Source organism: Elgaria multicarinata, chromosome 2 (genome assembly GCF_023053635.1).
Source record: "Elgaria multicarinata webbii isolate HBS135686 ecotype San Diego chromosome 2, rElgMul1.1.pri, whole genome shotgun sequence".
Lineage (NCBI taxonomy): Eukaryota > Metazoa > Chordata > Lepidosauria > Squamata > Anguidae > Elgaria > Elgaria multicarinata.
The window spans coordinates 26,409,055-26,434,186 of record NC_086172.1 but is presented as its reverse complement, the minus strand read 5'-3'; the positions used below and the strand labels follow the sequence as shown (position 1 = coordinate 26,434,186).

The 25,132-nt window shown below is 44.5% G+C and overlaps 2 protein-coding genes across 3 annotated transcripts in view; both read left to right on the top strand.

The window, feature by feature from the left end:
* NIF3L1 (NGG1 interacting factor 3 like 1) overlaps window positions 1–25,132 on the top strand; it is a 130,674-nt gene that overhangs the window by 9,461 nt on the left and 96,081 nt on the right. The window lies entirely within an intron of this gene.
* The window catches only part of LOC134392124 (aldehyde oxidase 3-like), a 71,663-nt gene that overhangs the window by 26,361 nt on the left and 20,170 nt on the right, over window positions 1–25,132 (top strand). For both annotated transcript variants that reach the window (XM_063116172.1, XM_063116173.1), the window contains 12 exons: window positions 1,619–1,781; window positions 3,491–3,583; window positions 6,501–6,670; window positions 9,072–9,186; window positions 11,181–11,300; window positions 11,633–11,729; window positions 12,817–12,941; window positions 15,276–15,409; window positions 16,835–16,922; window positions 18,443–18,529; window positions 20,424–20,615; window positions 24,360–24,587. In XM_063116172.1, coding sequence (XP_062972242.1) covers window positions 1,619–1,781; window positions 3,491–3,583; window positions 6,501–6,670; window positions 9,072–9,186; window positions 11,181–11,300; window positions 11,633–11,729; window positions 12,817–12,941; window positions 15,276–15,409; window positions 16,835–16,922; window positions 18,443–18,529; window positions 20,424–20,615; window positions 24,360–24,587 — 1,612 coding nt within the window. The remainder of the gene's footprint in view (window positions 1–1,618; window positions 1,782–3,490; window positions 3,584–6,500; window positions 6,671–9,071; window positions 9,187–11,180; window positions 11,301–11,632; window positions 11,730–12,816; window positions 12,942–15,275; window positions 15,410–16,834; window positions 16,923–18,442; window positions 18,530–20,423; window positions 20,616–24,359; window positions 24,588–25,132) is intronic.

The following is a 25,132-nucleotide window of genomic DNA, read 5'->3' as shown; positions in this document are numbered from 1 at the left end:
CAGGCTACTAGACCCGAAACTGCTTTTTCTCAGGGTAAGCCCAGGGTAAGTGCAGGAAGACAGGGCAGGGGACAGGGAATGGGCTTGAAGAGCCAAAGAACCACTGGTGCTGCAGTCATTTGACCGGATAATCAGCACTCCCTCCTGCTGTCTGCATTTATTGTTCCTGCCCCAGGAACAAGGGAATCAGTTGCAAAGCAGCATCGTAGACACCCCACCCACCCCAGATCAGACGCTTCGGGGCAGGGGGAGATCTGTCTTATTATTGGCTTCAGTTCTGCTGCGGGAACAGATACAATCAGCATCGGATTGTGGGAAAATGTAACTAAGTCTTTGAACTACACAGATGTCGGTCACCTATAACCGATGGGAAAATAACTTTCAATTTAACTCTACATAAAAGTAGTTCAAAGTGCGTAGCTGAAAAACAGCTACAGCAAGCAGAAGGTTGAGCGTGGTCTTGTGGTTGCTAAGCGAAAGCTAGAAATATCATTTCTCCACCGAGAAATCTTGGCACGTCGCCATGCCTTGAAAGAGAAAGCAACAAGATTGAGCCTTGAGAGATCAAACGTGTATAAAATAACTGCTGTAACCACAGAAGGGGGCTCATACTTCCTTGCTTATAAGGGCTTGAGGCAACTGCATCAAATAAATGCGGCGGGTTTTTTTGGAATCTTACCTGCTTGTTCATCTCACATTGACTCTTGGCTGGACAATGAACTCCTTCCATAGGGAGGAGCGGCATTCCCGCTTTTAACAATCGTTTGTCTGTCATAAACACTCTTTTAAAAGAGCTGAGGGTTAAGGTGGACTGCGCAAATGTCTTCCTCATTTCAAAAGGGCTTCCTAAAAGCTCAGCATGTTGTTCTGGCGGGGGGGACGGACAGACGGACACGACAAACACACTAAAGTTCATAGGGAAGGGAGAGAAGGGGGAATGTCAACTTCCATGTATATGAATCTGCAATAAGATTTCAGAGAATGATTTAATTTGCTAAAAATCCATTTTCTGTCAAGCGTTTTTATTTAACGATTTTGTGGACCCAGAGAATCACTGGGTTATGTGCCATGTAGTATAATTCTCTAAACTGAGGCAAAATCTTCCATACTCAAATAACCTTACCCATTTGGGATTAAATTACTCTAATATCCCTAATTCATTATTCCAAATAAGTCAAGTCGTGGCCTATGCAGATCCCATGAAAATAGGGTGACCCCTATGGAAAGGAGGACAGGGCTCCTGTATCTTTAGCAGTTGTATGGAAAAGGGAATTTCAGCAGGTGCCATTTCTATGCATGCAGCACCTGGTGAAATCCCCTCTTCATCACACAGATAAAACTTCAGGAGCCCTGCTCTGTTGACGGGATCCAAAAGAGCACCACCATTGCTGGCTATCCTAACCTTGAGTGCCATTTTTCCTGCCTTGAGTGCCATTTGTTTGTATATGTGGGCAGGCAGGGTATAAAATATATTTAAAATAAATAAATAACCTGTAAAGCTGGAATGTTCTTGACTTCGATATGTGCAGTTGGAGAGGTTAATCTCCACCTATCAAAACTCTGTCTATATTTACACTTTCCTAAAATAAGAGTGCTTGGCTGTATCACTTTCCCCTAGTAACTGGAATGAGCAGATGCTGGATGAAGCTTGCAGGCTAATTCTTGAAGAAATCATCCTCTCCCCCTCAGCCGTAGGTGGGAAAGTGGAGTACAGACGCACGCTGCTTGTCGGCTTCTTCTTCAGATTCTATCTGGAAGTGCTACAAGGTTTAAAGAACAAGGTAATAAATAACAGTCATCTTGCATAGCCGAGTGGAAAGATGGCTGCTCTTGGTTTGTCCTCATTGTCTGTTCACTCAGTTCCTCAAAGGTCAGGTGATATGGAGAGCTGCTCTGTGTGGATCAGCCCTGCCTTTGTGAGATACCATAACTATGTGTCTCGTCTCTTTATTTCCCCTTCATCCCCTCACAAATGCCACCCCCACGTGTCTAGCTTGCCTAGGCGAGGGGCCGTTGCGTTGAGGGGAAAGAACGGGACACTTGGCTTACCCCCATTGGTGGAGGCAAAGTGGTGCCACCAGCTGTGGAAGGGATATGCAGGGACAGATTAATCCTTGGGGCTCCCTCCCTCCCTCCCGTCCCTGTATGCAGTTTGGGCCTTCTGTTGGTCATCCTTTTGGGGACCAAGTAGGAATTTTTGGCTCTTAGTCTTATTGGCTGGCTGGGAGACTTTTTGCCTACTCCACACTGGCCCCATTCAGAAGACACCTTAAACCACAGCATTAACCATGGTGGTTAAGCAAAAAAGCCAGGCTGTGTTCAAAAGACAGCTTAAACCACAGCTTTAACCAGAGTGAATAAGGCCTTTTGCCTTTTTCACCATGGTTAAAGCCATGGTTTAAGGTGTCTTCTGAGCACAGCACGGCTTTCTGGCTTAACCACCATGGTTAAAGTTGTGGTTTAAGGTGTCTTCTGAACGGGCCCAATGTAAGTGGGGCAGGAGCATCTTAGGCTAATTTGAAGTTTGTTGTTTCCTTAGGTTAATCGGTCACAATTTTCAGTCAGGCTGGTGGGCGGGCACGATGAGGGAATTCAGGGATGGTGTGCATTCTGGGGCACCGTCATGGTGATAGGTGAGCCACACCAGCCAACTCACCTCATTCATCTGGTGTTTTATGGACCGGGAGGGAGTAACACGGGAAGGCCTCCCCTCCCCAAAAGGGGCCGTCCTGTCAGTGGCAATCTGGACAGGAATGGAATGTTTTCACCCGATAACAGCCCAGCTAGTTGCTGGCTGAGTTTAGCTGCCCACCCAGTTAGTCCTTTGCAGATCTAATTGAATAAATGTGGCCCAATTTGATACCATATCTGTGTGTCTTGTCTCTTTATTTCCCCCTTATCCACTCGCAATGATTACTTTCAATAACTGAAAGCAAGCTCATATGGGGCTGGTGTAACAGTATACAATACAAGAATGAGCTTAACTTCCACCCAGGTTCACATGTTCCTTCCACTCCCCTCTCCGGCTCTTGCATGTCAGTGAGAACGAGATCAGAAGTTTCCACTTCCATTTTAGATAACTACAGCTTGCTGTGTTGTCCAATCCCAAACAAACTGTGGTTAATCAACTGTGGTAAATGGAAACAAGACAACTTCAAACGATAGTTCATGAAACTGGCTCGTTTTCACTAACTATAGTTAAGATTAACCACAGTTTAGGGTTTGGAGAAGACAATAAACTGTGATTAAGCTAAAATGGAAGCAAAAGCTCCCAGTCTTCTCTTCACTAGTTTACCAGAGGAGGAGAGGGGAATGGGGAGTGTGTGAGCTGTGGTGAGGCTGAGCTCATTTTCATAAATCTAAACCATGGTTTAATGTTACATCTGAACACAGCCATTCTGTTTTGGGACCTGCGATGCTCTCCACAAAATTCAGCCTTAAAAATGTTGGTATAATATATAAAACAAGATCTTGAATTATCTTCCTTTAGTATCCATCCAAGTATCCTGACTTGCCAAAGAAATATGTGAGTGCCTTAGGTGAGTTCATTGAGAAACCACCCCAGGGCATGCAAATATACCAGGTTAGTACGTTTTTCTTCATAGCATTTTTTCCACATATAACATTAGTGTTATCTTTCTTAACTGACATTAATTAAGTGCTATCATATTAAGTCACCCTTCTCTTACTACAGAAATCATTGGCTTTTATTACCACAGGGAGTATGTGCTCCCATGTAGACGTATCTACAAAATTGTGCATGTTTGGCAGTAGCGCATCCATGGATAAGAAGGCAATTCCCACCCAAAAGATTCCCCCTCAGAGACGATTAAAGAATCTGGTTTCCTCCAGATGTTTTAGACTCCAGCACCCATCATCCCTGGGCATCAGCCCTACTGGCTGGGACTGCTGGCTGTAGTCTCAAACATCTGGAGGCACCAGGTCGGGGAAAGCCACCCCAGTAGCAGTCAACCTAAAGACCTGTGGCTTTCAGGGTGACAGAGCCTCGTGTGGCGCAGAGTGGTAAGCGGCAGTTACTGCAGCCGAAACTCTCCCCACGGCCTGAGTTCGATCTCAGCAGAAGCTGGTTCTCAGGCAGCTGGCTCAGGTCAACTCAGCCTTCCATCCTTCCGAAGTCGGTAAAATGAGTACCCAGCTAGCTGGGGGAAAGGGAACCACGACTGGGGAAGGCAATGGCAAACCACCCCGCTACAAAGTCTGCCAAGAAAACGTCAGTGAAAGCAGGCGTCCCTCTAGGAGTCAGCAATGACTCAAGTGCTTGCATGAGAGGTTCCTTTCCTTTCCTTTCAGGGTGACAGGGGCTGATACTTCACACTGCTAGAGCAAGGATATGTTCCCTATGGCGTTACATGTAACTTCAAGTCTTCATGGTATAGATTATACAGTTTACTAGCAGAGGATGTCTGTATGAATAGACAGAAGTGCAGTAACTGGGGCCTTTCATGTGATCATAGTACTGTCATTCATTTCATGCTTCTCTGGGAAATAGCTGAAGAGAAGTCCTGTGAGGATTTATGAGCACGATCCTGAAGGATAATATTCGTATTAGAATAAAGCAAGCAACCTTGAATGTGTATTTCTGTAACACCACACAGGAAAACAATGAGGACTGAGAGCGTTATCAGACAAGTGCTTTATCGCACGCTCGTTACTGCCCATTCAAAGGTTTTCGCGTGTCCTTTAGATGACGCCATCCACCTCCCGCATGCCTCCCATTCCTTCCGTTCAGTTTTCTGTTGCAAAAAGACACCCAGAAAATCCGACTTACTTTTTTAAAAAACAAAGCAGCGCAATAAAAATGCCCACTGAATGGGCCATGTAGTCATTGATGCTGCTACTTTCTCTCCTTCATTTCTGTCTATCTCTTCTGCCAAGACGCTTGTTCATGCACTGGTTATTTCTCGGTTGAACTACTGCAACCTTCTTCTCTCTGGCCTTCCTTCTTCTCACATCAGTCCACTGGTTTCTGTCCACCACTCTGCTGCTAAGATCATCTTCCTGGCTCGCCGCTCTGACCATGTAACTCCACTTCTGAAATCTCTTCATTGGCTTCCAATTCACTTCAGAATCCAATATAAACTTCTCCTGTCGACCTATAAAGCTTGTCACGGTCTAGCTCCTTCCTATCTCTCCTCTCTCATCTCACACTATTGCCCCGCTCGTCCTCTTCGCTCCTCTGATGCCATGTTTCTCGCCTGCCCAAGGGTCTCTACTTCCCTTGCTCGGCTTCGTCCATTTTCCTCTGCTGCCCCTTACGCCTGGAACGCTCTTCCAGAACATCTGAGATCCACAAGTTCAATCGCAGCTTTTAAAGCTCAGCTAAAAACTTTTCTTTTTCCTAAAGCTTTTAAAACTTGATGTTGTTTGGACTTTACACTGTTAGTTTTACCCTACCCTGTGCCTGTTTACCCTACCCAGTGCCTGTTTACATTCTCTTCCCCTCCTTATTGCTTTACTATGATTTATTAGATTGTAAGCCTATGCGGCAGGGTCTTGCGATTTACTGTTTTACTCTGTACAGCACCATGTACATTGATGGTGCTATATAAATAAATAATAATAAATAATAAATAATAAAGAGTTCATAGCTATTGTGGGACAGCAGCTGGAGACCATAGTGATGGTAGGGGAATGTGAAAATCCCCCCCATCTGATGATGCCCTGACTCAGAACGGCAATGAAACAGTTTTATATATTTAATAAAGCTAATGCCAAATATGGCTTATTTTCAAAAGAAACATCTTGTTTTCAAAGTGATGAATTTACCAGCATTTGTGTAAAAGGAATACTTGAGTTTACCAGCCATGAGATAAAGGATAGATGATTAGTTAGGGAACCAGTAGGTCTGGGCTGCTTCCACACTAGGTGCTTATTCTGATAGTGTGCAAAGTCAAGTGTAATTACACTTGCAATTGGCTTTGATTTATTTGCGTTAGAAGCCACCTGTTTGGAAACAGCCCTGGATTTAAATCCCCTTTCTAATACATTTTTCTGATATGACCTTGCCTGTTCTGCGAGGTGTTCAGCCTTCTCTCCTTCCCCCTTCATGGTTGAGCAGTGCAACGGAGAACTGCCCCTCCCTCCTTCCTCTTTTGTCAGTGGGACCGCCCTCCAATACACATGACCCCAACAAAAAGGGGATGGTCCGATATAGCGCAAGGGCAGCAATACACTGGACAAAGGAGTGGCTTTAATGCGCAAGGAGGGAGGAAAAACAGACTTTCCCCGTTCCAAAATAAGACAAAAAAAGGAGGGGAAGAGGCGAGATTAGCGCAGGACAGGGACGACATCATGTGAGTACTGTGCTGCAAAAACACACACAAGGTATGTTGAGAGTGTGATAAATTGCTGGTGTGATGGAGCCCTCAATTTGTTGTCACTGTAGAATTTCAGTAGGAATTTCTGAGTAATATTGAGTCACACTCCCCAGTAATCTAATGAACTTTCTATAAAATGAATGACTCTCTGTTATGTGACAGGACGTAGACCCTCATCAGCCTGCTCAAGACCCAGTGGGGCGCCCCGTCATGCACCAATCTGGTATTAAGCATGCCACTGGTGAAGCTGTTTATATTGACGACATTGCTCCAGCGGACGGACAGCTCTTCATGGCTGTGGTCACTAGCACGCGAGCCCATGCAAAGATTCTGTAAGTAAGAAAAGGGAGCCCTTGGGTGTGAGAGAGCAATTCAGCTGTCCGCAGGGGGGCATATTTTTCTCCGCTTGAGAAGATGTCTCAAATTTTTGTTTTGTTTTGTTTCGGGGGTGGGCTGGGACAAGCATGAAGGAATGGTTACAAATGAAATGTAGGTCAAGGAGGCTCAGTACGTCCCCAGTTGTTTTATATCAGAGGAGAATACAATTTGGTGCCACTGGCTGTACTTACTCAGTGCATCCAGGCCTCAAAGCTTCTGTACCAGACCTACCCGTATCTCCTGCCTCTCTGTATTGGTTAGGACAGCTGGGGTAGAATTCAGTCATTTCAAAGGTGGGCCCAGCCTACCTTGTGATTATTGTCTTGGGGTCTCTACATTTAGCCTTTTATTTGTGTTAGCAGGAAAAATAAATATTTAGACAATTAATTTTTAGTTTAATTTTTTTTAATCAAAAGATGATTATTATTTTTTGGCTGACTTGCCCAAAAAAGACTCAAGGTGACTTACAACAGAATTTAAAATAGCTAAGGGAGCAATCCTATGGGCCTTAGTCAGCGTCTGAGGGACCATAGAATATTTTGAATTCCCAGATCTGAGGTCAGAGAAAATGCTCCAAACTCGGAGGGGGAAATCAGCATTTCAAGTCCCTTCCCCTCCTCATCGCAACTGGCATGGAAAGAATTGCACCAGCTGCTCTCCAAAGACAAGCATTCATTCTTAGAGGTTGGGAACATGATGAGGATGAGGAAAGGGGGTGTTTCAGTGGGTAGGGAGGAAAGAAGACTGGAGAGTCCAGGATATGAGCTATCCTGAGGCCTCTCCAGCCTCCTTCCTTTCCCTCCGAAACTCCCCAGCTAGATGGGCAAAAAAGCCCGTCTAGCGAAAATTCAGAGCAGGAGGACAGGAAGTGCCTCTTCTACTCCTCCCCCTCTGCTTTGGGTGATCTTAAGCCCCCAAGTTCAGATGTTTACAATCATTAAGATAGGACTGTGCCCAAAAACTATTTTCCATTAAAATACAACCACTTCATAAAACAACTAAAACATCAGTGACAACTATAAACAATTCAACAAGTTCGTGAGTGTGTGTGTGTGTATTTACAGACCATTAAATAAACTACAGCAGGCCTAAGAATGCCTCAGATGTTTTGACTTTTTTATTTGACATGTCTTTTGGCCTGGGTGCTTAACACTGAATGATGTTCCCAAGGAGCCACAGTTTGATAGGGTGTACATGCTATTTAACTCATGAATTGTCTAGGCTGTGCCTGCCACCTCTTCTTTGGAGACGGCTAACAACTATCCCTGGCTTGTTAGCTGCAACATCCAAATGCAGCACTCTGGTCTGTTAAGGGTTAAGCAACCCAGAGTTCTAACCCAACAACAAACCATAGGTTCAAATTTTGGATTGTTTAACCCTCAACAACCCAAAGTGCTGGTTTTGGACGTGATGACTAACAACTCAAGAATGGGGTAACATTCCTAGGTTGTTTTCCAAAGCGGATGCACAGCCGATGTAACGAGTGTGGAGAGGCAGCATATTTGCTTGTGCATGACTCTGACAATTCAGGGGTTAAACAATGAATGAATGGTCATTACGTGTGAACACAGTGAATGCATTGGGTTATATTTCTGAATTGGTGGTCCATTCACTTTAATGAAGAAGAGGCAAGTACATTATTTAATGGTGAGGGAAGGATCCTATATCATATCATATGTGGGGGCCTACCTTCTTCCTGAGTTAGAATTTCACTCTGGTTAGGAGGATTCAGAGGGTTCCCATTAATGTAGGTATTGGGGGGCTGTCTTCACGACACTGAGTTGGTGACACCTCCCTCCAAAACCCCTGGTTTTACTCACCCAGGGTGGCATTGGGTAATCCCAATGCCAAGTAGGGAGCATGGGGTTTCCAGCAGTTATCCGGGTACCGGTGCCGCCACCCCCACCCTCTTCTTGGTGGAAGGCAACCAATTGGTGGTCATCTTCCACCAGAACTGCTCACCAGATTGGCCCTGGAACGCCATCAGTTGGCGGAAGAGCCGTATTGACCTTGCTCCCAATGAAAAAGTCAGGGTAAGTCACCGACTTTTTCAAAGCACAGTTTCACGGGAAAGCCCCTCAGTGGCTGCGAAGCTACAACTGCATCATATAACTATGCAGCACAGATTGACAGCCATTGTGGGGCTTTCCTCACATATAGACAGCCCTTGGGTAAGATGATACAAAGCTGTGTCACAGTCACCTCTCACCAATTAGCTTGGGGAAAGTTTGTGTTTATTTTTGTCCTTGGGTGTTTGTAATAGATAAACACAAATAGGCACATGAATTCAAGGGTTCATCTTTGGTTGTGGCCCATATTGTAATGTTTCTGGGGTTTGTTTGTTTTCCTTCCCAGATCCATTGATGTATCAGAGGCCTTGAATGAACCAGGGGTAGTTGCTGTAGTAACAGCTGATGATATTCCAGGGGAAAATGGTGATGGCAAAGAGGAAGTGTTTGCTGAAGATGAGGTACTTCTTGTTTTTTTGTTTTTTTCCCTTCTAACAGGACAATCCTATACACATCTACTCTGAAGTAAGTCCCATTAAATTTAACAGGAATTACTCTGAGGTAGCGAGGTATAGGATTGTGTCTGAAATCTACTTTTTCTCTGTCAAGGACACATTTATTCTTATCCTGTACTTGAATACTTATTAATTAGCATCTATATATTTCTTTAGAGTGTTTAAGCCACATACCACTAAGCTACTAACCTTAGAGATAGAATCCGGCAGTTAGAAATCCTGAGGCTAACTCTGTAAGGTAGGTCAATATTACATTATCCCAACATACCACATGGAGGGGCTGAGATGCTTAAAGTCACGTATTCAGCATGGTCGGGTTAAGATGTTTTTCTGCCTGAGGCAAAGAACAAGATAGCACCGCTTCTATTCCATGTCTAAAACCAAACCAGACTGATAATTGAATCTTTCTTCAGCACTGGTGATGGGACAGCCTCCTTCAGTGCACCTGATGGCAGCAGGCTAGCTTAGAGGGTGTAGGGCAGGCTGTGTGGCACATATAGCTCTGTCCTCCAACACTTTTGCCGACGCCTCCCAACATGGCCTCTTCACTTGCCCTGCCTAATGGTAGTGCCAACCTTGCTATTGAGTTCATGGCAGGAATGAGATTTGAATTGTGGACTTCCAAATTCACAAGCTCTTAACCACTACTCTGTATAATCAAACTTTACCTCACAAAACAAATATTCAATTGTTGTCTGTCAGGTATTAAGAAGAACTGTTCAAAAGTCAAATATTTGTTTCTCAGTCTTCCTATACTTATTTTTACCTAAAATATATGCAGCCTTTAAAAACAGCAACTAACTTAAAACCAGAGTAATTTCTCTGCTCCTGGGTGGAAATTTCCCATTTAAACAGGTACATTTCTGATCATGGTATTAACTTCACACAAGCATGGTTTTTATTTGGGAGCCTCTTGTATGTCAACTTGTCTATCGTGCATTGCAGAGAACTCTGTTCTAGGGTGTACATTCTGTTCAAATGAGGCCCTGGTCAGGAATTACTATTGCCTCTCATAAACTGGGACTGCATATTAGAACATGCCCAACACCCTGCAGATGTATATTTAAGAGGAAGGTCTGTTGTGGTTGTAGGGTGGCCATGTCCTGCTTTACAGTCCTCTATTTGAAGGACTGTTCAGTCCAAGTCTGATTTAAAGAAGGGAGAACAACTGGAGCCTTGAAGCTGTTCTTCCACGGTGAGCTCCTGGATACAGGGCTAGGCAGAGGGGGTGCCAGTGGGGCCAGTTGGCTTGGGCCTATGATTTTGAGGGGTCCTACTCTGAATATCAAGTTGCTTGATATTTCTGTTGTTGATGATGATGAATTTGCCCAAAGAAAAGCATTTAAAGTATTTCTGAATGTGAAGAAGTGATGTCTTATATACATCTTGAATAAAAGTGCTTGCCATTACCTTTTAAAAAAAAATCATTCTAGTTCTTATGTATTTAGAACTGATTAAAAATACTTAATGAGCAGTTTAAAATGGGGCCTACATTTCCTATCTGGCCCAGGCCTATTACCAGCTTTGCCCGGCCCTGCCTGGACAGAAGACAGTGAGCACTTAGACAGCACAGTCTTTTCCACTATTGTATCGTATAAATCGTAGCAATTATTATTTCCATCTATACATATGATTAGTATATGCCAAACGTATGAATACCCACGTCTTCCTTTGCCCTCTTTTTGGGTGATGCATTTCCTCTCTTCCGGCAATTCATGCATCTGGCTAACTGGTAGGCATGCTGTAGTTCAGCAACGTTTGCTTGCCTTTACTGACCTCCTCACTACAGACCTCTTGAGAAACTTCCAAACAACCATCCCTAGAACTTGGTTTGAAAAGCACACCCTTAGGACAAAATGTATCGGGGCAGAGCAAAACCATGCTGGCGCTGTCCTGCATGATGAAATCCCCTCCGTTTATGCCTGTTGGGTCTCATGCAGGTAATATACATTGGACACATCATCTGCGGTGTGGTTGCGGAGACCTATGAACATGCAAAGAGAGCCAGGCGAAAAGTGAAAATCGAGTATCAAGACCTGGAACTGATTCTGACCATTAAGGTAAAACTTAGCAACTTGTTTGTAAAATTTTGGGTGGCATTTCCCTCCCGTTTGGTCTTAGCTGTTGGAATGAAGCATCATGTGCAATAGGTAAGAGGGTTTTTTTTTTAAAAAAAAAAATCCCTGCTCCCCCCACCACACACCCCATGGGCGCAGTGCTCCTGAAGAGTGCTGTGCTCCGTGCGCGGGTCCCAGCTCCTCGCTGCAGTTAAGAAAGGATATCAACGCATCTTAAAGAATCACAAAAATGGTGGTGGGGCTGCTGCGGCTGCTAATATCGTGTTTTCAATGTCCTTTGAGGACTGAATGCTAAATCTTGCCTTATATCACAGGAGGCAATTAAGCATAATTCATACCTCACAGAAGAAAGGAAAGTAGAAAAAGGAAACGTTAAAAATGCGTTTCGGACTGCTGACAATGTCATTGAAGGTAAGGTGCTATCAGCACTGGATGGTCTCTAAAGACATGGCAGCAAAGCCCCCTACGGGGCAGATCCGGTCGATCTATTTACATCATGGGTGCATAACCTTTTTGGTCCCAAGGTCCACATCACGTGCCTGCTGGGTTGGCAACTCCCCCCACCCATACCCTACCCCAATCACTGGTCACCTTCCACCAGGGACTGGCTCCAGATAGGCCCTGGAGCGACGACAAACGGCGGAAGAGCTGTACTGACCTCGCTCCCATTGAACAAGTTGGGATAAGTCCCCGACTTTTTCAATGCACAGCTTCATGTGAAAGCCCCACCACCACCTTGGCTGCAAAGTTGTGGCTGGGTCATATTTGCAAGGGAAGGTAGGCTGCGTTCCTTGGCCAGCTTTCACCGGATTTAGCACGGGCCCAGGACAAAGACGCCAGAAGCTCACCGAAGTGAGGTATAAGACTTTTATTTAGACTAAGGGTAGGGCTGATACATGGGAATACAGCTACTAAAACATCATAAAAGCATGCATAGCATAAGAACCCAGTAATGGCTAAAATAATAAAAACTTAACGTGCTTAACTTACGCTGGGCCCAGCGCACCTCTCTCGTTCTTGCATATCCTCTGCCAGCCGCTGACAACCCGGGCCTAGGGAAGCCCCCCCCCCCCCCGCCGCCTTATAATTCTCCTTGGCTCTTCCCCCCTTCCCTCCTCGGCTTTGTTCTTCAGCCCGGTTTCACACCTCCCTTGGCCTGGCCGTTCACTAAAGGCCATTTGACAGAGAAGGTCCGGTACTTTCGGCACCAGCCTCCATCATGCTACCCTCCCTTTGCCAGGTGCTGCCCCCAGCCCTTTGTCCCTGACGTTTACGGTGCCATAAAAGTTAATTTTTTAAAAAAACCTTCTTCCCACACTACATCACCCATGTGCCTGTACCCAGTACAGTCTACCTACTTTCCTTTACAATATTCACAGCCACTGCAGGGCTTTTCCTGCATGTAGACAGCCCCAAGGCTACAGGGTGAGACATGGGAGGGAGTGTGCAGTATGATGAGGTACAAATCGTGGTGTTGGATGCAATTGTTTTTTAACAGGAGAGATCCACATTGGAGGGCAGGAACATTTTTACCTAGAAACAGACAGTGTGTTTGTCATTCCGAGGAAAGAGGATAACGAAATGGATGTCTATTCATCTACCCAGGATCCTGCGAAAGTACAGGTGAGGGCAGGACTCAGATCTTTGACAACCAGAAGGGGAACTCTTTGCCATGGTTTTAGCACCAGCCATCTAACAGATGACCCACAACCCGCTGATACCAAAAGGTCCTAAACTGGAAGTAATTGGTTGTTAACAATGTTAATGATAACAATAACTATATAAATATGAGTTGAATGTGTACTCCATATTTCTACAGTGTTTGTCACCAACCGGTTTACAAAAAAGTTAAAAACAACAACAACCAGATACGATAAGGCAATTAAACACATCAAAACACATTCTCAAAAGTTTAGTTAATCCAACAAAACAGCATTCCCCAACTTGGCGCAGTCCAGATGTTCTCAACTACAGCTCCGAGCATTCCTGACCATTGGCCATGTTGGCTGGGGCTTCTGGGAGTTGAAGTGCAAAACATCTGGAGGGGGACCAAGTTGTAGAAAGCAGCAATAAAACTATGTCGAAAGCAGCAATAAAACTATGTAGAAAGCAGCAATAAAACTGTGTAGAAAGCAGCAATAAAACAATATGATGGCATTTTTTAAAATATATTTTTGCTCCCACCGGAATGTGGCCCTTGAGAGCTTCTCTGAAACTGAATTCAGCCCTCAGGCTGAAAGAGGCTCCCCACCCCTGGTCTAAGATCAAAGTGATATGCCATGCCAGCTCCACACTCGGTTGCCCATTGGGCAGGATGCCATCAGTGGGTCCCTAACATCCTTGCCACTGTCACAACCATGCATCTCTCCCACCCTACTGGGCTCAATTTGCACCGCTGCCCAGAGGAAGACGGCAAGTCACGGGGAGGCTGCTTCTCCTCTTTGCCCTTGTTACTGCTTGCCCATACACCCTTAGGGAGGGAGGCAGTGACAGCAAAGACGGGAAGCAGGAGTGACAGGGCTTCAGGGACTGGCCGTGGGCCTCCTCCTCTGGATGTGCCTTGGTAGCTGCCCAACGATGCCAACTCCTCACACCAGCCCTCATTATACGGGCACCGGTCAGCATTCCGGCAGCCACTTGCAATTTCCAAACTATCATTAAAGGCAGCCCTGAATGTTTGTTTGTTTAAAATGACTTCTGTTACCCTTCAATCCAAAATTTAATGACTAAAGAGGAGGATAATGTATAACAAAGGAATATCATTCACTGCTGTTCAGCATCTGGTCAAAATATGTTGTAACAGGTTCTGCTTTAATCTCTTCCAAGGTAAATCAAGATCCTTTTGCCTCCACGCTTTCCTAATTTTTAATGACTGGGATGAGCCTAAGGCTGGAGGGGTCAAACAGTGGTGTTTGGGAAATAGCGTTTCAAAAATCTGCAAAACCTGTTTGGTCAGACAACAGTGGTGGTGGTGGTGGGAACGGGGAAAGGAGGAAACGTCCATGTACTTAATGATTTGCAGTGGTAAGGAATTTATTTGACTAATGCATGGGGTTGTCTATACGTGATGAAAGCCTCGGGGTGGGTGCGCGGTGGTGCAGCGTCAATTCTATGATGCAGAAGCCACTGCACAAGCATCCTGGGGCTTCTCCCAGAAGCAAAAAAGTTGGGGATTTACCCAGACTTTTTTGTCCAGAGCGCAATGAGGACAACACGTCGGCATCTGTCACCATGCTTTGGGTCGCAGTGGAGGTGTGGCTGGAAGGATGGTGACCCCTGATTGGTTGCTGACTGCCCAGGCAGGGAGGAGGGGGTGGGCTGGCAGGCCAGTGAGCTGAATGGCCACTGGAACGCTCCTGCACTGCTTCTGGAATGGGGAGAAGAGACTCCCTTTTACTGGAGGAAAGTTCTCAGCAAAGCCAGGGAGGGACAGGCAACAGTGGCGTTTCCCCCCCATCCCATGATGATCCATATAAACCCCGCACTCACTCCTGCACATGGGGATAGCATGGCGCAACTCCAGAGGAGCGAAACCATGGGGTTTGGGGGGCTCACAGTGCCAGTGCGCCATTGTCAAGACAGGCCCCAGGTAGCCCCTGAGGAAGGATGAGTTTTCTGAAATGCTGAGCTTGTACAAAGACAAATAGGCACTTCATAACAGATTTAGGGAGGGTGGAGAGGAGAGGAATGGGACATTCCATTGCACAAGTGGACGTTGACTTGCATATCATTAGATGTAGCCCACTGTATCCAGATACACTGTGCTGTATACATGGCATATATATCCAGATATATCCCTATGGATGTAGAGATGAAATTGTGCAATGAGAGCTTGCAAAAGGTAATGTGAGGCAATGAGTATGTACAAGAACTGCAGAAAGGTAAAATTAAATGTGCAGAGCTGGAGTGAGCATGTGTAAATGATATGGACAAATATCTGGGAATGCTTTCTTACAGCAATTAGTGGCGAAAGTGTTGGATGTTCAGTCCAATAGGGTCATGTGCCACACACGACGAGTTGGAGGAGCTTTTGGGGGAAAGTCATCAAAACCTTCATTTTTTGCCTCAGCAGCAGCAGTGGCTGCACACAAGTAAGTGTAACCAGTATCTATGATTTTATGTCCAGCTCAAGTATGAAATCTCTTGCATTTCAGTTTTAAAGATGTGCCCTAGCTTCCAAAGAGAATGGACAACAGCTTCTTAATGCAAATCAGGAAAGGTAGCACAAAGGCCAAGAGGTCACCAGCATAGTAAACACATACTGCCAAGGAAGCTATTAGAGATGAGAAGACTTCCTTCAGAAAATGGAAGTCTTGCCATTGGAACCAAATGTCTCTGGGGAACAAAACACTTCAGGGATCCTGGGGCAGCCCAAAGCAGTTCTGGGCCCTCAGGAGAGCGGTTTTCAAAAGGTGGAAAGTTCTGCTTCCAGGTCAGAGGGGAATGCTGAGCCACCACCCAGACCCTGAACATTCTGGTGCCTGAGGGTACAGGCTCAGTCCATGGCCAGGCAAAGCAGTGCCCACTTGCGAAAAAGGACTCCTCAGGAGAAAGCCACTCCTTATGAGTAGAGCTCTGACCAGAGAGCCCTAGTGTAATGTTTATTAGATTGTAAGCCTATGCGGCAGGGTCTTGCTATTTACTGTGTTATCTGTACAGCACCATGTACATCGATGGTGCTATATAAATAAATAAATAATAATAATAATAATAATAATGTGGCTGAACCCTGGGTAGGGCTCAGAAGGCTCTGCCGAGCCAGAGCTGGAAACGACATTCTTCCCACCCCAGTGTTTTCTACCTTACCTCCTGGACCTTGCCATGTGATTGATGCTCCATGCTCCTGACGCCTGGACTCCTTCCTGACCCTGTTTCTCAACTGTGTAGTATCTGACTGCCTCATTGTGTTTTGACTCTGCCTGCTATCTTAACCACTCTTGCCTTAGACTGAACACCGTTGGACTGAAATCTGTGTACGTGAGCATTTGTCTGCATCATTAACTTGCTTTTTGGTTAGTCCCTTTATTCAGAGTCTGCTGCAAACAATGCAGGACAGGGGAACAGAAAGAATATAAGCTTGCACAAAGGAAATGCAAGCAGACAGTAAAGGCTGAGGGGAGTGGTGGCCTACCTCAAATGAACAGAAAGTGGCCCTGTTCAGAAGACATCTTAAACCATGGCGTTAACCACAGTGGTTAAGTCAGAAAGCCAGGCTGTATTCAGAAGACACCTTAAACCATGGCTTTAACCATGGTGAATAAAGCAAAAAGGCTTATTTACCATGGTTAAAGCCATGGTTTACGATGTCTTCTGAACATAGCCCGGTTTTCTGGCTTAACCACCATGGTTAAAGCTGTGGTTTTAGGTGTCTTCTGAATGGGCCCAGTGTGGCAATATCCTTACAACTTGGGATAGAGCAGGCATATTTATAACTCAATACATCTCAGCATCTGTGCTTTATTACTCTTAGCAGCTCACCTTGAAGGTAATAGAAGTCTTTGTTTGTTTTGATTTAGAACTGGCCGTCCAGTTCGTTTTATCATGGAGCGAGATGATGACATGATCATACCTGGAGGTCGACATCCTGTTTGGGGAAAATATAAAGTGAGCAATACTGATTCCACTGAGCTCTGCTTCCATCATGAGTCCCCCATGCTGGAATTTGCATGTCTACTGTGTGAAGTCCTTAATATTTCTCTTTCTCGCTACCCCAAAAGGATCCTTTCATCCCAAAGTACAGTTATTGGGCAGCCTATATAAACGCCATAAGTAAATGAGTGGCAGTGAATCTCCAGGGTGTCGGGAGGTGCTTGTAGCTCTGGCACCCGAGATGCCAGGAGCTGAATCTTCTGCATGCCAAGCCTGTTTCGGATCACCGGGTCGTGGCTCCTGCCTCCATTTTTCTAATTCGTGATGTCAGAATCATGTCCTGCCCATTGGCTGCGTGATTTTTAGCATAATTTCAATCAAGACATATGATAAAATTAAGTTAAGACTGCTAAAATATTTACTGAAAGATGTCTCTACTAAGGGCACAGTCCTAAATCTGGTCAAAGGCTGGATGAGGCTCCATCAGATGTGGACATAGGTGTCCCGTTGGCAGGGTTATACCAACATTATGTGAGGGAGGGAAGCAGGGCATTTGGGGGGCATGTCAGGGGGTGACTGAACATCCTAAGCCCCTGGGTTCCCCTGACATACCCCCAAAAGGAGCCCTTAACTATGCCAGCCTTAAAGATGGCATAGTTAATTCCCTCTCGTTGACCACAATGAGAGGAAGCAGAAACAGGCCAAAAACCCTAACTAAAAGGCACCCTTCCATCTCGCACTCTGACCGCAACAAGCCAGCAGGGCTTAGGAAAAGGTGGTCACTCTGCACCAGATTTCACCCACACCCACACCCAGGCACCAGAGGATTGCTATGCCTATACTAGTCAACTAATGTGCTTACTCAGATCAGAGGTAATGTTAAGTTATCCTGTGTTTTTTCTTCCTTTTCTTCTTTTTATCCTTGATTTGAATTTATTTACTTTTTTTTTTGTATGGCATCATTCCTTAGATCCCGAGATGAACTATTTGGGGTGGATCAGATTTATCGTTATGGGCTTTATCGTTATGGGCTTTGTGAGAAAGCTCCTTCGGACGCGATGAAGTCCAAGAGCTCATGTCAAAATACTTACAACAAAACGTACAAAAGTTTTGACCATCCGGATACCTTACAAAAGTTGTGGGGTCTTGAAAAACGCCTGTCTTAAGCACGACTGCTGGAGTGTTTATTATTATTATTTATTTATTTATTTATTTATTTATATAGCACCCAATGTACATGTTTGGAGGGGCTGCCATCTTCTAAATGTCCCAGCAGCTGCATGTAAGACCAGCAGTTTTGGAGATGCCACAACTTCAGTAAGATATCCAGATAATCAAAACTTTTGTACCTTATGACATAAGTATTCTGAGACAGGCTCTTAAACTATGTGTTAAATGTGATAAAGAGGAGCTTAATAATGCAGTAAAGTCTGCCTTTTTGGGGGGGAGGGGGAGCTCATAGAAACATTCCCATAGAGTTCAAAGATTGAAGGATGAGCTTAATATGTCAAATTTCTATGCTTTTGTATCTTTAGGTAGGATTCATGAATGATGGTAAAATCACAGCTGTTGACCTTGAGTTCTACACAAATGGTGGTTGTACACTGGATGAGTCTGAACTGGTAAGATTCTTAGTTGCAGTGGATTCATGGATGGAAAATGAAATGAAATTGTACTCATTCTTAGCTAATGGCTGAAGAGTAATTTATTCATTTTTACTATTTGATGCAAAAATGCATCTGTAGCTTGGATACTTTCTTTCAGAACACACAGCGCAATCTTTAATAGTTTGTGTAATTCTTAGTTTTTGGAAATGAATGTCTTTTCATTTGGTCTAATATAGCTAGAATCTCTTATATCATGGATGCACAACCTAAAGGCCGAAATGCAGCCCCCCAAGGCCTTTATTGCAGCTTCCAAAACCTACCCTGAAAACCCCACTGCCACAGAATCCCCTACTGCCTGTACTCTCCACCCCCTCACCCTTGAGATAACCTCATACGGTTCACTTGGTGTGGGTGTGCGCACGTGCATGGATACATTTGCATGTGGACCCTAAACCTGGGGGGATCTACACTACTGCTTTTAAAGCGCTTTAAAGCACTTTGAAAACATTTTGAAAACTGTATATGCAGTGTGTCCTGGGCCCCAACAGTTGTCAAAACTGTTATAAAGTGCTTTAAAGCGCTTTAAAGCAGTAGTGTAGATCCCCCCTTGGAGACCATGCAGCATCACGCATTGTCTCCAGGGTCATCACTGCCTTAGATTGAAAGCTCTTGAAAATAGAAGAAGCTGCCTTACACTAGATCACACCAGTGGTCCATCATATAGCTCGGAACTGTCTTCACCAAGGGTAAGCAGAAGGTGGATCAGCATCTCTGGATGATCAGCAAGGGGTTCTGAGTCCAAATTGTTGAACAGCAGCAATAACAAAATGGCTTTGGGCAGTGAAATTAAGCTGTTGAAATGAAGCAAGCCTGGAGTAACCAGGAGAGAACTTTTGAGCTGATTTAGTTCTGATACTGAAAACAAATTCCTGGGTTCAAAATGTGCTCAGAGGCACCCTATATGTTTGCCCCAGGCTTTGGTTGGTAGATTTTTTTGGGGGGGGTTGTCAAAAACAAAGTAGATCTGGCAAGTCTGAAGTCTGCATACACTGATGGTCAGCAGCTTCCCAGGAGCAGGATGGACACAGGAGTCTTTGCTGGAGAAGCCAGAGATTGCACCCTTGGGCCTTCTGCAAGCAGTCCCTGCACTCTGCCACTGAGCTGTGGCCCTTGACCATCACGTGTGGAATGTTTGAAGTGCTTCCCATGGCCTATCCAGTTGTAGCCCTGACTAAGAACTCCATAAGGTAGGCCAGTATTATTACTCCATATTGCAGAGGAGCTGTGACTGGCTTGTCTAAGGCTACACAGTAACTGCATGGCGAGATGAGATGCAAACCAAGGAATTATTTGGTTGTGGTTCAGCTTCTTAGCTCCTCCCCTCATAGCCACTCTCCAGCTTAGCACCATGCCCCACATAGGCATCCATAAAAACACATGTTTGTCTCCTGCCCTGTGTGAAACATCCTTAGGCATAACTTAGGCAGGCACTCGGTTTGCCCATGACTCCAGCATGATATAGCAAATAGCTTTTCGAAGTTACCAACACAACGTGAAGTAGCCCTGATTACAAGACTTATAGCCTAGTCCAAAAGAAGTAAATCTCCCCTGCATTCAGTGGCATAAGTAAGTGGATTTGCACTTTAAGACTTTGAGACCACGGGATGTGAAGAATTTCCTCTCATTAAATAATGAATTCCTGATTTGGGAATGTAGGCCTTCACCCCATATGCAAGACTGCTTTGTTGGGGTGGGCTATGCAATGCCCACTTGGATGATAAGATGAGGCTGCTTTTCAACTCCCGAATACAGTTCAGGTGTGCACAATTCATGGGTTTTTGCAGTTCTTTTTTGCAGATTCCATGAGACACAGACTAGTTAAGAAGCTTATTATCTATCTGTGCATTAGGTAATCGAATATATTGTGCTGAAGTGCCCAAACGCATATGACATCCCCAACTTCCGAACCCGTGGAAGGGCCTGCAAGACCAATTTGCCATCAAACACTGCATTTCGAGGGTTTGGATTCCCACAGGCAGGTCTTTGTGCAGAAACATGGGTAACAGCTGTGGCAGATCACCTTGGCTTGCCACATGACGAGGTAAATATATGAGTATACCATATATGAGTATACCCGATTGCCTCTTTACGTTGGTTCTTTTATTCAACAGATCCTCCATTTTCTACACTCTCAGCTGTGTGTGTGGGGGGGGGGGAATCCGTGTTTTAAAAATCCAGAGGAATAGTTAACTTTATCAAACCAGTGGAATGTATAAAATCGTATTAACTCTTTTTCTTAAAAAAGAAAATGAAAATCTTGTCCTTATAATCAGCAAGAAAAACAACAACACAGATTCTTATGGGCGCCCAGTGCTTTAAACAAATGGAACATGAGTTCAATAAACTGTTGAACACACATCAGAATCAGGTGGTGTTTTTTTCCTTGCTCTCTCTGGGTTTTTGCATTTTTATCTGTTGATTTTGTATTGTAGTCAGACCCAGAATGTTCAGATTCATAGTTTGTATGGAGCTGCTAAAGGCTTTTATTGTATGAAAATGAAGGAAACATTTTAAGGGGTATAAAATGAATTATCACATATTTTTGACAAACTGTTTTCACATTGTTGGTTGTTTTATTATGTTCTTCGTGGTTTTAATTTTTGTGAACCGCCCAGAGAGCTTCAGCTATTGGGCGGTATAAAAATGTAATAGATAAATAAATAAATAAATAAATAAATAAATAAAGTGTCAATAGGAAGATCAATCGTGGCCTCTGTCATAATGTTAGCAGAGAACCACACCTTATCTTGGTAACTCCATATTCCCAACAACCAATATCAACCAGTATGCAAGCTTCCACTTGCAGGGGCAAATTTGGCTGAAAGGAGGGGTGCTATTGAACCCTTTCATGTGCCTACCAGTTCTCTGCCCCAAGCCCATTTCTCCCACCATGCCCACAGCCAAATTGGCTTAGTTCCAGTCTTGCTTTCTGGCTAGAGCAGGGGAAGTCCTACGAGAGAGGTCTTTGTAGGGGATAAACACCCACCCACTTAGCGTTATGAGGGAAAACAGGATTGGGAACTCCGTGTTCCTCAAATGGTCACACACCCCAAACTCATGACAAATCCAAGAGCAAAAATAAACGGCAGGGCACACCTTTATATATTTATTTGGAGAATTTATATACCGCTTAATAACCGTTCTTCAACTTTTGGGATATTCTTTTCTGTTCATCATCCTTCAGCAGGCAAATTTATTTTAATCAGGGCTGCTTCCATACAGAGGGCTTCTATCACTTACAATTAAAAGGCATTGTGCGACTATTCATCTTTCCTTTCTTAATGTTTTTTTTTTCCTGTTAAGAAAAAAGATGGAAGAAGCAGTCATAAAACATAGGGAAGATACAAATTTGAAGGTGTCATTGTCTGGACCCCCAGTAAAATTCTGTGGACGTGATTTCACAATAAATGCTTCCTTTGGAAGCAGCCCAGGACATTTCCATCTTTATATTTAAATGATGTTTATGCTCCCCCAGGTGGTAAAACTTTGGCTTGCAGGCATAATCCATATTAGTTGCACAATCCGGGGCATGCTTAAACTAACTTTTTCCAGTGAAATGTTTCATATTTATCTGGCTGAAGTACAGGGAAAGTTGTTTTCAATGGAAATAAAGGTCAACTCACTTTCTCTAGATTAGGGGCACTGAGGGGCAGCTTTAGAATAATTCAGATTCAAATACAGATTCCTGAAAAGTTCTGATATTGGTAGTGACAGCTTGTCCTTCAAGGCTGTCTTGTACTTTAGCTACTTGTACTTAGAAAAAGGCCTTTCTTATAGGCTACTCTTCAGGGCTTTTGAACTAAGACAAAAAGGTCATCTGCACCAGGGGTTTAACCTTCCATGTGTGAACTAGAAGCAGGCAATTCTCATTTGGAATTACGTATTTGGAAATTGTGAATGAAATAAGAATTGCCCTTGATAAAGAGATGTTCTCGAAACACGTTTGGAACTATAAATATTGGCACAGCCAATTTGTCTTGTTTTGGCTTTACAGCTTTAACAAGGTGTTGCTGGCATTGTTGTCTTTTGAACAAGGCCAGCAATTCTGCACATCCTTGGTGATTGAGTCTTGGTGATTGAGTCTATGCAATCAGGCAGGGCCAGCTCCTCAATTCAGGGGTCCCTTCCTCCTCCATCAGTGGACCTTAGTAGTAGTAGTAGTAGTAGTAGTAGTAGTAGTAGTATCCCACCTTTTGCCCAATACTGGGCCTCAAGGTGGCCAAAAAAATTAAGAGAGGCAAGCGGGGTGTGGGGGAGGAATCCCCTGTGGAAAACCAGCAGCTTCAGAGAGCAGCAGGATGGAGACCGATTGCGCGGAAGGAGCTTATGCACACTATGGGCTCATCTACAGAAAGCAGGATATTGCACTGTGAAAGTGGTATGAAAGTGGTATATAAGAGGCAGGAGCCACACGACTGCTTCATAGCGGTATTGAAGGGCACTGACAACTGTTGGGGCCCATTGACACATATCTTATTTATTATTTATTCATTTGTTGCATTTATATCCCGCCTTTTTTCCTCCAAGGAACCCAAGACGGCCTACATAATCCTCCCCCTCCTCTCCATTTTTATCCTCACAACAACAACCCTGTGAGGTAGGTTGGGCTGAGAGTCTGTGACTGGCCCAAAGTCACCCAGTGGGTTTCCATGGGTGGAACCCGGATCTCCCGACTCCCAGTCCAACACTCTAACCACTGCACCACACTGGCTCTACCTTAGTGGGCTTAACTATGTGTAGTGGCAGCACTGGGTCTAGCAATGCTTTTAATCTCCCACAGTGCCCCAGAGCGGCACTAGGTTGGGGACTGGGGTTCTGGCAGCTGCCCAAGGCTGCCAGATGCTGACGTCACCCCTACATGCAATGAAAAATAGTGGGAGCCTGCAGGTAGGAGATCACCTGAAAAGGAATCCCCACACAGGCATTGGAACACTATATGGGTCCCCTAGGACTTAATGTCTCTGTCTAAGTAGCTAGGTGAGCTCTGGCCTAACTAAGCCTCTTCCCTGTCTGGTTCTTACCTGCGAGGCTGGAAATGCAAAGATTGAAGAAGGGAAGAAGGGAAACAACTTTTATTTACAACTACCTTCAAACTTTTTTAAAAAAATGTAATTCAAACTCCAACATTAATTGTATGCTACTTTTTTGGTCAGTTGTAGTGGAAGATGTAGTGGGAACCATTTTAGTGTAGTGGGAACCATACCCTTCTGAGGCCATTTTGTTTAGAAAAATATATATAAAAAATATAAATTCATCATTAAAACCCAGGAGTTGAGTGCTAGGTTTGTGTTTTCTGTAGTACTATGCAGCAAACTCTTCAACAAATGTTGAAATAAGATTCAACTGCCAGTCCGGTTGGCTTCTGTTTCTGTACATGGAATCTGGAGCACCATTTTGTCTTTCACTTCAAGCAACGAGATGTCTTGGGCCAGCTCTGGCTGATCCTACCATCATTCTCTGACCATGGGTCCCTTTGGATCCATATCTACATATACTATTCCAGCCCAGATGTAAGGTTGCCATCATTTTCCCCAGTTGACATGACTCCTGTGCTTTAGCTGCTGCATGACATCATGTATTTTTTTCCAGCATGAGTGATGGGCAACTTGATCTGTTGATTTTTTGCCTGTCCAAAAGCTGTTAGAGGGGGCAGCCTTATCTAGTGGTTATTGAATCAACCCTTTTTGATTGCAAACCTTCTTCACGGGATGCGTAATCATTATATATATGATGGCTCATTAAGAATTTGGAACAACTAACAGTATCTTGTGTGGTTTCCCTGAAGGTCAGAGAGATGAACATGTACAAAAATGTTGCTGAAACTCCCTATAAAGAAGAGTTTGACTCCAGAAATCTGGTTGTATGTTGGAAAAAATGCCTGGAGAGGTCTGATTATTACAGAAGGCGAAAAGCAGCTGAGGAGTTCAACAAACAAAGCTACTGGAAGAAGAAGGGTATTGCAATCATTCCCATGAAGTTTTCAGTTGGATTTCCTGAAACACATTATCACCAAGTAAGTTTTTGATATTCTAGAAATAGACTTCTAAAAAAGTAGACTTAGAGCTTCATCACACCTACCCATTTCCCTCGAATTATCCCATAGTGTATGAAAGCTGTCGTTGTTGTTGTTGTTAGCTCCACCACACCATCATTATACATCCACCTCTGCCCTGGTGGCGGCGGCGGCGGAGGAGGGAGAGGAAGGAAACTTCGCGCTGGCAAGACAATCTCTTTACGGGGAGGGCGGGGGTGAAAAAAGGAGAGAAGCTCCCTCAGGGTCCCTCTACTTTTTCTATGCACGCTTTTACTCACCCACCCACCCACTAGCAAATGCAACTTCAAAAGAGCTTACTATTTCTGTGACTGGCAGGGATAGGATTGAGCTGTTAGCAAGTTTACTCAAAAGTAAGTGCCTTCCTGAGTGCCAGAATGCTTACTTTTCAGTATGGAGGGCTCCACAGCGCTCACTTGGGGGCTGCCGAAAGAGGCGGCTGGGCGACTCTGCTCTCATCATCCTTCTGCGCCCTCAGTGGCTGCTTGGAGGACAACAAAAGAATC